Raw genomic sequence first — 12,798 nt, forward strand, 5'->3', positions numbered from 1 at the left:
CGAACCCGTGTCCCCTGCATCGGCAGGCGGACTCTCAACCACTGCGCCACCAGGGAAGCCCTAAACCTTCTTCTTATCCTTGAAACAGAGTTAGCGTTAGGATTCTCATATGGACAAATGGATAAAGTAATGCTTCAAAAGTATAAAAAGTTCGGACAAAGGAGATTCAAAAGAGCACATTTCCCACTCTACATTAATTTGTATAACCTCAAATTCTGAAAATATACAGAGGTAAAATTACCCTGGCAAAACAAAATTTTAAGAGCTGGGTGAGACATTAGAGATCATTACAGGCCAGCATTTGCAGGTAGACAATCTGAAACTCCAAGAGGTTTGCAAGATACCCTGGGGATCACATTGGTAAAGAAATCATTTAAATTTCTACATTAGGTGGAATAAAGTTGTTTTCCTTTCAAAACAGAAAACAGTTTGAGAGCTGCGAAGAATATGGACTATGGAATGAATGGTGTGTATGTGAAAAGAGCACTCACTTGGGAGTGAACTAGTCATTCATTCAGCTTGTAATTCAGCTGCCACGATCAGCCTCCATGGCAGCAGTACCATATATGGCTTTAAAATGTTTTTATGCTTATCCTATATTGTTTTACTGATACCTAGAATATGCTGTTGATTAAAAACAAAGCATAAAGAACATTACTAATATTGGAATTACGTATATAACAGCGTAAAAAAAATCTGTAGATGCACATCAAGATGATCCATTAGCTTCTTGGGCTGTTCTTCATCTGAAGATGGTTGTTATACAGTCTCTCAAGATGCCTCTGGCTTTCCAAAACCCAAGCCAAAGAGAAAACACAATGATTGTATTTGATTTGAATCTTCTTTTATTGAGATTAAAACATTCTTTACTGTGTATTATTTGTGCTGAAGTGCTTACAAATCACAGCCTAAAAACTTGACTCTTAGAAAAAGATATCCTTGTTTTTTGCTTCTTGTGTTTTTTGGTTTCCTATTATGCACATGTTAACTTTTAAGAAATAAATGTTATTTTAAAAACCTTAAAGAGAGATATCTTTTGCCCCAAAGCAGCTTTTATCTATTTTTAATACTATAAAACAGTTTAATTTTAAACTACACTTGAATATACATTTGGTACCAAAATAAGTCATTTTATACCTTGAGAAATTAGCTTTTCCTTCCATGATTAAATAGGGTTCATCGTTTTTTAAAATAGAAATTAAAATGTTCTTTTGTACTACATCAAACAATGTACATAATGACAAATTCATAAAGGGCTGAGAGACCATTTACTATGCAAGAGAGTTGTGCCAGCACCCTGGATACCCAGCCACAATTCCTCTCACCTTCTCTCCTTCAACCACATCAAACTCCACAGTTTCTCCATCTCCTACACTGCGCAGATATTTCCGTGGGTTATTCTTCTTGATGGCAGTCTGTCAAGAGAACAGAAAATTTTAAATGAAGTATGTGCCAAAACTGGCCACAGATTTCATTGCTCTCAAGTTTACTGGCTATACTGAAGAAATTGTTGATCTAACATTACTAACATTACTTTAAAAATTACTCTCCCAACTAACCCGGATCTCCAAAACAACAACAAAACCGAAACAAAAAACACTATAAAACTATGTTCCACATTACTGTCTTGATTCACGTTAGCCTTCAAAATTCATCTTGGTAGGTGGGTTAAACAATGCAGTTGCAGCCTGATGACCTAGTGGTGATACTGGAGAGGTGAGTTCCCTCACTCTGTTAACTGTCTTAGATTCAGACTCTATCTCCATCAGTGCAGCGGGCTGGTGGGGGGGTGCCTTCATGAAATCTTATATACACACATAAACACAAAAATACGGGGACACAGATTTCTGTACACAAGAGAAACTGCTAACCTTGAAGAAATTTTAAAAATGCTAAGGGGATAAATATTTCTGACAGAATATACAAAATTACCTCAAGAACAAAACATTGCTGATCACCTTCTCCCCTCCCATTTTACGGATGAGGAAACCAACTGGAGGCTGATAAGGGATTTATCTGAGGTTATAAAAATACAGCCCGGGGGAAGAAGGCGGGGGAAGAGGAGGGGAGATGGGGGACATTTATACCCCTTGTATTGTAACTCTATGATATTTATTCAAATTTTTCTCATCACACCATTAGTATGTCAACTTATCCCTACACACTCCCTGATAATACATTAAAAGTTAATGAAGATGTTATCCTGCATTGAACATCTGCACCTAAATCTCTGCTTATGACTAGGCCTCTCTCCTTCAGTCAGTGGAGGGAAGAGAATAATTCCTGCAACGAATTCCCCATGTCTTTAGCTGGTATCTCTAAATAGTTAAAGGGGCTCTGAGTTTCTATGGAACTAGGTCAACCTTATTTTATAAAGCGATTAGGCATGTGTAATCCAGCCCTTCCCTTACTCTGAGTAGGAGGGAGGAGAAAAAAAAAAAAAAAAGAGCCAGTAGGGCAGAGACCTCACCCAGAGAGGAAAAAGGCAGTTCAGGACAGGATATACTCACAGGCCTTGAACCCTCAGCCAGTCCAAAAACAGCCCCTCCCTGCCGGCTCGTTCCCTTTTTCCTGTTAAACTGGGCAAGCCTCAACACACTGAGTGACTCACCGCCCAACTTCACAGGGGGCTGGAATCAGGTCAGTGAAGCTGGCCGTGGGCACAGAAACTTGTGAGGTCCTTTTACTCCAGCAGTCACCAAAAGGCAGCGTTCTGACTCCAAAAGGTCTATTAACCTCTAGGTGTTATAAGCAACACTCCCCTTCGGTCTGTTAGGACTTTAAAAGTCATTGTGTCTGAACCAAATAATCTACTCCAGTTACCCAGGAGCAACTGAAATATAACTGATAGAAACCACAACCAGAGAGCTTTTTCTTAGCTATCACTCTCGCCAGTCACCAATCTCCACCCCATTACGCACACGATCCTGAACAGAAGGAAACAAAAACAGAAAACCAGATGTTTGACAGAGCCCTGGAGGTGAACGTGCTGGTATTGGTACCTGCCTCTGTACTTCTTTGTTGCTATACACTGAGAACTGCACACATATGCGAGACAATTCACTGAACACTAAATATACAAAAAGAACAGTAAGCGAACATAATGCTTCTTTTAACCTATTTTGCCAAGCAAGTCCAGGATACAGAACAACAGAATAACATCCTAGGCTAAGAATGTAAAGAAAGACTGAGCTTCCTGTACAGAGAGGCCCATATTTTCCATATTTTACCCATTTTTTACATTTCCTTTGAATCTAGGGGGCTGCGGGCCTTTCTGACCTAGACATGAGCTAAGCGTGTCTCGTTCTCGCAGGAGAGAGGACTATCCTGGGAGTTGGAAGTTTCCTAATGTCTTAGATACACACACCCTAACCATCTGCTTCACTGTGCTATTTACTTCAAGTTCAAGCTGCTCTGATGGAGGACCTTTAACCAATACACAGCCAGACGAAAGGAAGATGGGGTCCAGCCCAACACAAGGAGGAACCACAGTCAGGGAGCATAGTATGCTAACATGGAAACAGAAGGGCTTTAGATAAAGACTCAAAGGCATTAAAAATTAGAAAGTGGTCTGATTATTACTTCATTAGACTGCAAAAATAAAAACTGTCTGAAAACAGTTACTATGATGGGACAGAAGAGCTTATGTGCAAATCTTAAAATGTAGAACTGGGCTCTCTTGCCAAAATAAAGTCCCAGAAAGAGTTTCGAGTAGAACAATAATTTGTAGGACTTCACTTTGGGAAAGGGATAATAGCACATTACAGACGCCCCTCTCCTCACTGAGCAAATGTCACATTTATCATCACTCTTACCTGATGTACGAATACATCTTCTTTGGTATCATTTCTGTTGGAAGACAAAAAGCTCACAATTAAAGGGACTAGGTATGTGGAAAAACTTAAAAGAACCGTTTCAATCCTAAGACCTCAAAACACAGCATAAATGTTTGTTTCTCCTCTAAACTCAATTCAGATGCCTCAAATCAATCCTCCTTAAAAACTTCTAAACCCAAAAGCTATCCACCTCACTCCTCCATACGACAATAGTGCTTGGACCCAAGCATACAGATTCAACCTACAGAAACATCCCTTTCCTCTCATCTCTCTCTAAATCACATGGTGTGTAACCAGAGCCCTAGATTTCCCTCCCAGCAAAAGCAAAGCAAGACAGCTAAAAGGACAGGGCACAGCTGTGAACTAGGCTCTCCTTACACTGAAACCTAAAACACCCCCCCAAACTGCCACCACCCACCAAAACATACAAGGAAGAAACTGGAGGAATTTTTTTAAAAAGGGGGGCCTGGGAGGGGGAATAGAGAAAATGATGGTATCGTATAAAAACATCAGAATACCCCCATAGCTTACAGCTGTGTTCTCATTCCTATATGGTTAGAAGCTACCATGGTTTAAAGAAAACACTATGGTTTCTACAGGACTTGGACCAGACCAGACCTAGGTTACAAATCCAGCTCAATTACTCACTAGTTGTGCGACCTTAGGAAAGTTGCTTAACCAGTCTAAGACTCCACTTCTCCATCTGTGAAATTGTGGATACCAACTCAATTATCCTGAGGCTCTTCCCATTTCTCATTTATCCTCCCCACCGCCACCTTTTTTTTCTTTTAATGACTAGACTGTATAAGTACTTATCAATGTTTTAGAAAGGTATTTTAATTAATGTTTAATTGTCAGTAGCTTAGAAATGAGAATATTTACGGTGCTCAGAAATCTGAAAACTTACACAAGCCATTCATAAAGTATGGGAAAAGACACCAACAGCAGGTGCCACAGCACGAGGAGGTATTTAAAACATGTAGAGGTACACACACATACCGATTTATAAATCCATATCCATTTCTGACGTTGAACCATTTGACAGTGCCAAGGACTTTGGTGGCTAAAATAGGATTAAACAGATAAATTAGTATCTGACCTACAAAAAGATAAAGCTCATAACACTAAGGTCTTGATAGCATTATTTAAAGCCTAAACATACCCGAGGAAACCATTAAAAGCTTAACTCCAAAGTATACTGGGAGAAGAAAATGGAGCAAGTGAAGCTATCACAGGGAAATACTTTTCAGAAAGACTAAACCTTTCTTCCTCATGAAACTTTTCAATAAAGTCCTAAGATAAGGAGTGGTCGTAAGTCTATACAGTTCTGCCACAATTAAAACTGAGAAACACTGCTTAAAGAAAAACGAAACAAAACATGCTCTTTAAAGCTTTACAACAGAAAAAATTTCTAAGCGCAAAAGAAGGGTCACAACGAAAACAACTGTAGACACATGAACAAGGTAAGTACCGACCACCTAGCACATCACTTTCATCACACTTTGAAATAGTCAGCAAACTACATAGTGAAATAGTAGCTCCTTGTTAATAGCTCATCTACAGGGACCTGAAGAAACTTGTCTGGGTGCCAGATGGGGGCCTATCAAAGAAGTCGAGAGTAATAATAGAACTGAGGCCGGCTCAGCCCAGTTCTGTACTTACCACCCTGAGACATGATGTAACAGGCCTCTTCAAACCAGTGATGAATTTGGGATTCTGTTTCATTGTTTACCCTACTCTCTCCATTTGGTGGGAATCAAACCCTCAGCATTTTCTTATCACCTCCTCCCCTTTAACTTGATTATTGTCTCTACTTTCCCTCATGAGTAGGACCATTTCTGTAGAATGCCAGATCTTAATAGAACTCAAGAGAAGGAATCTAAACAAATAGTATGGTCACAGAATTTATATTTCATAGATTCATATTTGTTTCAGCCATTAATTATTTTAGATGACTCCCCTGAATCAACTGTGAATAACAAATCCAGTACCTCTAGAAACGCCTATGCCTCAATTCAGGAAAGGCATAAAGCAATTATCAAGACTCAGTGAAATAGGAAATGTGACAATAGAGTACCTTTAAAAAAGAAAAAAGCTTAGTAGAAAATAAAAGTAACAATTAACATTAATCCATGCTACCTTTCTCTGCGATATAGTGTTTAATTTCCAAGGATAAACAATAAAGATTTGGCTTTTAAATTCAAGACTAAAACAGTAATTAGGACTTACTTTGCTGTGGGCAGGGTTAGTTCTGAGTTTTGCTAGATTGATATGCTTGGGGAAGTATTTTAGCTCTCTTTGTAAAAGAAAAAAAAAGAAAAACAAAAAACTCTTTATGCCTTCAAAGTCATTCAGCCCACCATTTACTGAGGAATCTCTGGCTCTTAGGCTAAGTAAGGAAGATCTCTCTAATGAAGAGATTAAACTACTAAAATCTTCAGTTTTAGGCCATTTAAATTAGAGCAGCAGGGCAAAGAGGAAAAAAACATTCTATGCTTTGGATCCAAATGTACACAGAAGACTGGTTTTGATAAATCATATGCTTTTAAATCGCACATTATTTCAAATGATACGCTTTTTGTGTCTCCCTTCATTTGCCCCAAAATTAATGACCTAGAAAAATATAAAGTTAGGAACTCTTTTTGATTCATTTTCATATAGTTAATGTCTATAGGCACTGTCAAAGGCATAATCTTGATTAGAAAACCAACACTAAGAGCGAGAAAGATGAAAGTGATTTTCAGGTATAACTTCAATCCAGGCTGAAGGTTATTTTTACTCCCACTGTAGTTTTTAAAAATTTCCTAATTCCACAAATATTTCTAATGACTTCATAAGGCCAAACACATCCATGCACTCTTCTTGCTTTAAAACCATAAACTCACTTTATATACACAGAACGGGAAGTGGGGACGGAGGAAGACCATTAGGCTTCATTAGAAGGGAAGTTTTCCTTCAGTCCTGTCAACTACTTGCCCTGGCCTGTGGCTGTGCACTGAAGTTTAGAACCATTTGTAAAAACTAGAATGTGAGAATCCCAAACCAGAATTCCATTTCAGTCAGCACTGCGCCTGGCACATTCATGTGCTTGCTTGGCTAAGGGAAGGAGATGGCAGAACACACTGGACAGAGACAGTATTGAAATGTCATGCAGAAGGCTGCCCTTGCTTTTGAGAGTTGGAATGACAGTGCAAAGATCCAAGACCTCCAGACTCACCATCACCAGGGATGTGCCTTAAGAGCAGTTGGTGGTTGAGGAAATTGATTGATCTGTTTCCTTCATCTTTAAAGATATCTGCTTCAGTTTAAAATTCAGGAGTTTAGTTAGATCCAGAAAGGTACAAGGATCAAGCGAAAAACTGCAAAATTTCCTTTATGCGAAAATCTATCAAATCAAGAATATATACTAACACTGCTTTGGATAAGCCAAGGTTGTCTCTCTGACATTTTGCATGGAAGTGTTCCAAGACACACTTGTTGCAAACAATATCACAATATGACACGGACTGGACTGAAGCAACTTTTAGCCCAGGTAAATGAGGGCTATTTTGTTTCTTAACCTGCACATGTTACATTTAGCACGTTGTTTGACAGTAACTGAGTAAAATTCAGCCCTGTGGGGAGGAGGAAAAAACACACAAAAACATGAAAACAGGCCTCTCAAGGCAGGAAACATGGAATCGTATTAAACTTTCTTCACGTTATTCCCCCAATTTTCTTCCTAGAAAACTGGGCAGGCAAGGCTCAGAGAGATCAAACACGCCCCATCCAAAATACTGAAAATTTCTCGGAAGCATCCTACACCATCTCTCACCTTCCCCGTTTAAAAAAAAGAGGGAGTGATAGAGCACACACTCTCTGTGAGCCTGTTTTAAGGCCTCACACAGGGCGTTACTTAAGGAGAGAAGGCTGAAATACGCGACAAAACCAACAACGACCACAGCCATCCTTTGTGATGCTCTGCGCCCCCCACCCGACCTGAACACCTCATCTTCCGAGCTCCCTTCCTAAGTTACGAGTCCCAAGATAACGTTGTTGTGAACTAACGTCATACCCGCACTTCCGACGAAGTTTTTTCAGCTGCGGCACCAAAGGCTTTCCCACAATCCAGGAAGAAGAGAGTGATTGGTAAACACTTCAGTGGTTCACGGCAGCAGCGGGCACAGAGAGGGAGGAGGACGCAGGACTAAGACCCAAGTTTCCCGGAGAGGATTGCAACACCTCTCCGCCGGCAAGTGGCCGACAGAAGCATGGCCTCGTTCCCGCGCCCCCGTGGGAAGGGCGTCAGGGACAGACACCTGAGCCTTCACAGCAAGAAGCCTTTCCACTTTTCCCTCCCCCGTCTCCTCTGAGCGCCTTCCTCTCCCCGAAGGAAATGCTCTTCTCACCCAGAGCCTACGCGAGGACTCCAAAGTCCCCGTCCCACGTGGGTGCCTGTCCCATCCCTACATCCACATCCATCCCAACCCCGTGTCCTCTCTCCCGACTGCCGCTCCTCTCCCCTTCGCACCGACGGATGCTTCGCCACGGGATGCGATAGGGCCCGCCTAGGGGACCCGAGTTAAGAACCCGATCTCCGGGCACAGGACCAGGAGGAACGCGCTCGGGAGGCCGGGAGCGCAGGGCGCCGCGCGCTCGCTCGGCAGCGCCTGCGGGACCCGCGGCCACCGGCGCCGGGGACCCGACGTCCCCGGGGACCTCGTGCTGTCCCCGATCCCGCCCCCGCCCCGGGAAGCCCCCACCCTCCCGGGCCTGACTCACCGAGAACTTTCTTCTCCGCGTCTTCACTGCCCGCGGCGGCCGAAGAGGCGGGGGCCGCGGTGCCCGGGGCCGCGGGGGCCGCGTCCCCGCCGGGGTTGCCTGCGACCAGGGCGGCGGGCGCCGGGGCCTGGGGCGCGCCGCCGCCGCCCGCCGGGCTCTTGGGCGCGGGGTCCTGGGGGGCCGCGGCGGCCGCCTCCGCCGGAGCCTGCGGGAGGGTGGTAGTAGTGGTGGTGGTGGCCTCGCCCGCCTCGCTCATGCCGCCTCCTCCGCTCTCCCTCGGGCGCCTCGGTGGCGGTTGGTCGGCGGTTAGCGCGGCTGGAGGTCGCGGCGGCCGGGGCTCGCTCTCCGGGAGGCCGGTGCGGATCTCGAGGCGCTGGCGGCGGAGGCGGCTCGAGCTCTCGGGCTGCGCGCTCGCTCTTGGGCTCCTCGTTGGATCTTACTGCCCCAAAAATGGCCCCGCACAAGTTTTTCTAGGCGGCGCACGGGCCGGGGAGGGAAGAGGGTGGGGAGAGTTGGCTCCGGAGTTGGGCATCGACTTCATTAGCATTTAAAGGCGCCCGCTGCCCTTTCCGCCCGCCTAGCGGCGCGGGAGGGAGCGCCGGGGCCGAGGGGCCGGGGAAAGGAAGGCAAGGGTGGATCTGAGCTTTGGCAGGCTGCTCTGGAGTCTTCTGCGGAGCACGCGCTGCCGTCCCTTTGTTGGAGCGGGGCAGCGGGGCTCTCCCTCCTCGCCACATCTTCCAGGAGGGGCAAACTAGGGCACGCAAATGACGGGACGCTTCTCTCTCCCAAACGCTCGTTCTTAAATCCTTTCTAGTTACCCATTCAACATTTATGAAGCACCAGAAACCGTTTCTGATACAGCAATGAGGAGCTGGAATACTACAATCTTAAGGCTATTTGGCTACTTCCTCCTGAAAGATAAGTTACGGATGATTTCGTCTATGAGCCACAGGTGAGGAAACTGAAGTCCAAACCTCCGAGAATTAATGTCAATAACAGTTTACTGCAATGTAACCGGCAGCAAGTAACGAGCTGTTAATATGCATATAAGAATACTAGGGGAAAAAATGAATAAATCCACATCCCACCTTCTGCTCTAATTACCTCTGCCAGCTGGTGAGAACTTAAGCAATTGAGCTCTCTGAGCCTCAGGGAGAAGAGCTACCGAGAAACAGATCACCCAATAAACGGTATCCTGAGTTTGAAGCTCCCACTGGCCTTTAGAGAATGGACTGGATTATGCTAAACGCCGGCCAGAGGGACTGTGCCCTGTACTCAAGAACTATTGGGATACAGGGCTGTTAAGTGTTCTTCACCGCCAGGGTCCAGACAGACCTAGGTGTACACTGTAGCGCTGCTCTTAGTTAACGGAGTCAACTTGGACTAGGTGTTCAACGTACCAGCGTCAGTTTCTTCCTTTATGAGAGTTTCTCCAAGGTACCACGGAAAGTAGAAGGGATTATCATATGTAGCTCCAATGTCTGATCCAACAAAAGCTCCTTGTTTTCATTCCCTATTCTCCTAAACCATTTACCCCCTTTTTTCCCCCCCTGGAATTATGTGTTCTGTGGCTATATCAGGAGGGTATCTACCAAGTGTATTTCCTCACTGTATCTACACTGGTTACCACTGTATCCATCACAGAGCTAGAACACAGTAAATGTTTCCAACACTTTCCAAACTCACTTACTTGTCAACAATTCATTATCAATAATTATAAAACTATACTGCCTTATTACTTTCTTACTCCATCCATGAAAAATAAAACCTAAAAAAAATTCTTAGGAAAAAAATAGCAAAATATGGAATATCTGACTTTTCCATGTAACTCATCTATATTTTTAAAATTACAAAGAGGTAAATGTTAGATTCATATTTTAGTTTGACTTCAATATGGACCATACAGTGAAAATTATGTAGGTGTGTAAAAAAAATTTTTTTAATTAAAAAATGCTGGTCCAGTTCTAAGTCTTAATTACGATTAAATAATATGCATGATTTATTCTGGTGAGGACTGGCCATTGACTTTCTTATCTAACAAAAGGGTTATCATTGCTATGCAGAACTGGTTTGCAGGGGAAAAAATGAGAGGGCTTGAACTCTTCAAACTCCAATCTAATAGCCAAGCCCTTAAAAAATATATGTATAAATCCCACTACTGGGCATATACCCTGAGAAAACCATAATTCAAAGAGAGTCATGTACCACAATGTTCATTGCAGCTCTATTTACAATAGCCAGAACATGGAAGCAACCTAAGTGTCCATCGACAGATGACGGGATAAAGAAGATGTGGCACATATATACAATGGAATATTCCTTAGCCATTTAAAAGAAACGAAACTGAGTTATTTGTAGTGAGGTGGATGGACCTAGAGTCTGTCATACAGAGTGAAGTAAGTCAGAAAGAGAAAAACAAATACCGTATGCTAACACATATATATGGAATCTAAAAAAAAAAAATTAAAATGGTTCTGAAGAACCTAGGGGCAGGACAGGAATAAAGATGCAGACATAGAGAATGGACTTGAGGACACGGGGAGGGGGAAGGGTAAGCTGGGACGAAGTGAGAGAGTGACATGGACATATATAGACTACCAAAACGTAAGATAGATAGCTAGTGGGAAGCAGCCACATAGAGCAGGGAGATCAGCTCAGTGCTTTGTGACCACCTAGAGGGGTGGGATAGGGAGGAGATATGGGGATATATGTATATGTATAGCTGATTCACTTTGTTATAAAGCAGAAACTAACATACCATTGTAAAGCAATTATACTCCAATAAAGATGTTAAAATATATATATATATATATATATCTCCACCCTTGGAAAATAATTCATAAGTAACAGGTGTGGTCTCCAACCTCTGGAAGACCCTAAAATAATTACAGATGCATCCTGGGATTTCCTAGAATTTTGTGCTGGAATGGCTCCCAAAACTAGTCATCATTTTCATCCAAAAAAAAAAAGCAGTGAGCAGCTGGGAGTTCTTGGTACTGTGCTAAATAAGTCTAGAGAGAATTAACTAGACCAAACATGATCTATGTTGTTTTAATAATCCTAATCAAAGAGCAACTTTGATACAGATGCACACGAAGTCTTCCATCCCGTTGCTCATTAACTCATGCGCTCACTCATTAGCACATATTTACTAAACTACAAACTATGTGTGTCAAAGTGCTACATTATGAGTATCCGATGTTGATCAAAATGAAGCTTCTGCTAAGGTTTTTTTCCCTGTGAAATCATTTTTTTCACGTCATTTACACCGAAGGAAAGCATCATGTCTTAAATTTGAGATTAGGTGGAACAACAATGAAAAAGAATCATAATCTAATTGTTGACAGCTATCATTTTTAAGCTATGACTGGTTTGGTCAGGAAAACAAAAGGCACTCTGTTTCTAGTATGAAAGAAGTTAGAGCTTCCGCAACTGTTGGAAGGGCTGCGGGAGAGCAAGTCAGAGAGCACCACTGAGGATCTCAGAGTCCAGCCCCACCAGCGCGGTAGTTCTCAAGAGCTTTCCTGAAACCACCAGAGTCACAGGGTCCCTGGGAGTCTCCTAACTATTCAGGGCTAGAGCCAGGTTTCGTGAGACTTAAAGTTTACACAATCTAGAGAGCTGACTTTGAGAATAAATAAAAGTGTGAAAACAAAATTGCTAGCCACTTCCAGACTCTTAGAGTCCATGCAAGAAAGGAGCCCCAAAGTTTAAACTTCATTAGCTTCACCTTGAGTCCACCCGCACCAGCTATCCAAGTCGGCAATGAAGATCCTGGAGTTCCTCGAGAAGTTTATCTGGAAGCAGCTTTGAACCTCCATCCGCCCATGCATCTTCCTGTAACTGACTGGAAAAAAAATGCTGTCCTCTTCTGCCTTCTAAATCTTGAACTGTTGACTCCCATTGATAGTTTCCAACCTGGAACCATACAGGAAAGGAGATTCTGGGAAATGTAGTGCCTGCCTTTGAGGGGGCTTAAGGATGATGCTGAGTTGACAAGAGACTACCCAGCATATCACCCTAAGGAAGACAGTGCAATTAACTGACTAAAGAGATTAAGGAGAGTTTAAACCATTCAAGAGACTAAAGCTTAAGTATGGAAGCATTGCTATATAAGCATATCTAAAACTGGAAAACAGCGAAATATTAATCTACACCTGGCTGATTCTAAAACAACACAGAATTTGGAATAAAAAAAGGG

At 42.9% G+C, this 12,798-nt stretch overlaps 1 protein-coding gene across 4 annotated transcripts in view; it reads right to left on the reverse strand.

Annotated features, from left to right (window-relative positions):
* The window catches only part of YBX3 (Y-box binding protein 3), a 24,940-nt gene extending 15,886 nt beyond the window's left edge, over positions 1-9,054 (reverse strand). For 2 of the 4 annotated variants that reach the window (XM_055085471.1, XM_055085470.1), the window contains exons 1-4: positions 8,598-9,054; positions 4,836-4,899; positions 3,816-3,849; positions 1,326-1,415 (exon numbers count right to left, since the gene is read on the reverse strand). In XM_055085471.1, the coding sequence (XP_054941446.1) occupies positions 1,326-1,415; positions 3,816-3,849; positions 4,836-4,899; positions 8,598-8,853 (444 nt within the window). In that variant the 5' untranslated portion in view covers positions 8,854-9,054. The remainder of the gene's footprint in view (positions 1-1,325; positions 1,416-3,815; positions 3,850-4,835; positions 4,900-8,597) is intronic. The other 2 variants (XM_024129096.3, XM_024129095.3) reach the window with 1 other exon arrangement.
* Positions 9,055-12,798: the final 3,744 nt, after the last annotated feature.

This window comes from Physeter macrocephalus, chromosome 6 (assembly GCF_002837175.3).
Source record: "Physeter macrocephalus isolate SW-GA chromosome 6, ASM283717v5, whole genome shotgun sequence".
NCBI classification, from domain to species: Eukaryota; Metazoa; Chordata; class Mammalia; order Artiodactyla; family Physeteridae; genus Physeter; species Physeter macrocephalus.